Below are 2,500 nucleotides of genomic sequence, written 5' to 3' on the forward strand. Positions count from 1 at the left end.
GTGTGTGTGTGTGTGTGTGTGTGTGTGTGTGTGTGTGTGTGTGTGTGTGTGTGTTTGAGTGAGTGTGTAAGGGCAGGTGGGACGGCAGTGGGGGGGTGTTGGGGGTGCTGGTGGATCAACAGCTTGCTCCACCCTGAGGGCCTGCAGAAGCCTCTGCCAAGGAGCGAAGGGCAGGACGGCTGGTGGCAGCTGGTGCAAACGCCCTGAACCCCCACCACACACACACACACACACACACACACAGACACAGCAGGCAGGGTGAGAAGGTCAAAAGCCCGTCGTTAGGAAGACAAAGAGCGGCATGGCCACACGCCGGATAATCGGCTTTTATTGAGTGCCTCCGACAAGACCAGCAGAGAGACTGACACTGATACTGAGCGCGCACACACACACACACACACAAAGAGAGGCTGTAAGTGTCGGAGGCGGGAAAGTACACAGTGAGCTGAAACACTAACACTAAAAGCAGAGATCATTCAGAATCCATGAATAAATCATGGTCTACATGTATTTTGTAAAGAGCCCTTAGCTGCTCTCTGCAGCCCCCTAGTGGCTCAACCTCAAATACTTTAAATGAAATTAATCAAATAAAAAAAAATCCCTGCAACTCTGTCATCAGATGAACTAGGGCTCTGTTGGGAATGCGTGTTGAGCTGCTAGTGAGCAATAAGGGCAAAAAAGGGCGTCAGTTTAACCCTCTGCCGTGAAAAACAGTTCACACCTCTACCCAAAGACGGCTATGCTGACAAACAGCCTGCGGTTTTCTTCATATCAAACGATCCTGCACGACCGACACCGTAAAAAACGTAGACGCAATAAAACACTTCTAGAAACATTGATTTGGTCGCTCACCTACGGAGATGAAAACCCAGCTTATGGTTTTATTCATTGTACAAATTTCCATCATATAAATATTCGTCACTGACATTATTGAAGATAAAATGCACAGTAAGCGACCTCCAAAACTGGTGGATTTGAAAATGAGAGGTAGTCAGTGTATTTTATATACAGGTATATAGAATGTCTGCTGACAAGGTAATTATATATTTCCATATGACAGGAATGTGATGACAAACTAAAGAAACCAAGCAAATAATGTTGAAAAAACTCAATTCAGTGCTTATATAAACGATAGAACACAACAGACACAGCCACTAAAATCACACTAACAACATATATATATATATATATATATATATATATATATATAATAGAAATGATCTATAACTAATATACAACTTGTTACATTAACTGCCTTATATATGTATATATATATATATATATATATATATATATATATGAAACACTATTTTGAATGGATGAGCACAATGGAAGAAATTACAGTTGCATTAACTTTTGTTATACATTAATAATTTTCTTATTTCTCCTGCTGTGACAATATTATCATTTTGGACATATGAGAGTTTGTTCCTGAAAGCAATACACACACACACACACACACACACACACACACACACACACACACACACACATACATATGTCCCATTTGGATCATGTACATCTCCCTCTCTCTCTCTCTCTCTCTCTCTCTCTCTCTCTCTCTCTCTCTCTCTCTCTCTCTCTCTCTCTCTCTCTCTCTCTCTCTCTCTCTCTCTCGCTCTCTCTCTCTCTCTCTCTCTCTCTCTCTCTCTCTCTCTCTCTCTCTCTCTCTCTCTCTCTCTCTTTCTTTCTCTCTCTCTCTCTCTCTCTCTCAGACAGCTATGAGCTCATCTCTGTCTCCCATTACGAGTCTCGCGCTGCTCCATTGACCGGAGAGACAGTTTAACTCTCCACGCCACTGCACTCGGAAGTGAGTGTGTGCCCGTGTGTGTGTGTGTTTGCATGTGTGTGTGTGTGTGTGTGTGTGTGTGTGTGTGTGTGTGTGTGTGTGTGTGTGTGTGTGTGTGTGTGTGTGTGTGCGCGCTGGCGTTTGATGTTGAGTGTGCGGTTTTGTAGACGTTCAGTCCGCCGGATGGACCCTTTCTGAGTTCTGTCCCGTTTAATAATGAAAGCAGACAGGAAACGCCTCCTGATTCGACAAAAGTCTAAAATTTAATTCCGCATCAGAGTAGAAGAACAAAGGAGCTGAGGAGAGGAGTAGAGGAGTGGAGGAATGGAGGAGTAGAAAACTGGAGGACTCGAGGAGCAGAAGAGTGGAGGAGTAGAGAAGTGCAGGACTAGAGGAGTGAAAGAGTAGATAAGGAGGGAAGTGAAGGAGTAGAGAAGTACAGAAGTGGAGGAGTAGAGGAGCAGAGGAGTAAAGAAGTGGAAGAGTAGAGGAGCAGAGGAGTAAAGGAGCAGGTGAACGGAGGAGTAGAGGAGTAGAAAAGGAGTGGGGGAACGGAGGAGTAGAGGAGTAGAGAAGTGGAGGAGTAGAGGAGCGGAGGAGTAAAGGAGCGGGTGAATGGAGGAGTAGAGAAGTGGAGGAGTAGAGAAGTGGAGGAGTAAAGGAGCGGGTGAACGGAGGAGTAGAGGAGTGGAGGAGTAAAGGAGCGGGTGA

The 2,500-nt window shown here is 44.8% G+C and overlaps 1 protein-coding gene across 1 annotated transcript in view; it reads right to left on the reverse strand.

Moving 5' to 3' along the window:
* Positions 1-2,052: 2,052 nt before the first annotated feature.
* The window catches only part of LOC119266000 (extensin-2-like), a 2,289-nt gene continuing 1,841 nt past the window's right edge, over positions 2,053-2,500 (reverse strand). The window contains exon 1 of the mRNA XM_037547423.1: positions 2,053-2,500. This exon is cut by the window's right edge and continues 1,841 nt beyond it. Coding sequence (XP_037403320.1) covers positions 2,053-2,500 — 448 coding nt within the window.

This window comes from Pygocentrus nattereri, chromosome 18, assembly GCF_015220715.1.
Source record: "Pygocentrus nattereri isolate fPygNat1 chromosome 18, fPygNat1.pri, whole genome shotgun sequence".
Classification (NCBI taxonomy): domain Eukaryota; kingdom Metazoa; phylum Chordata; class Actinopteri; order Characiformes; family Serrasalmidae; genus Pygocentrus; species Pygocentrus nattereri.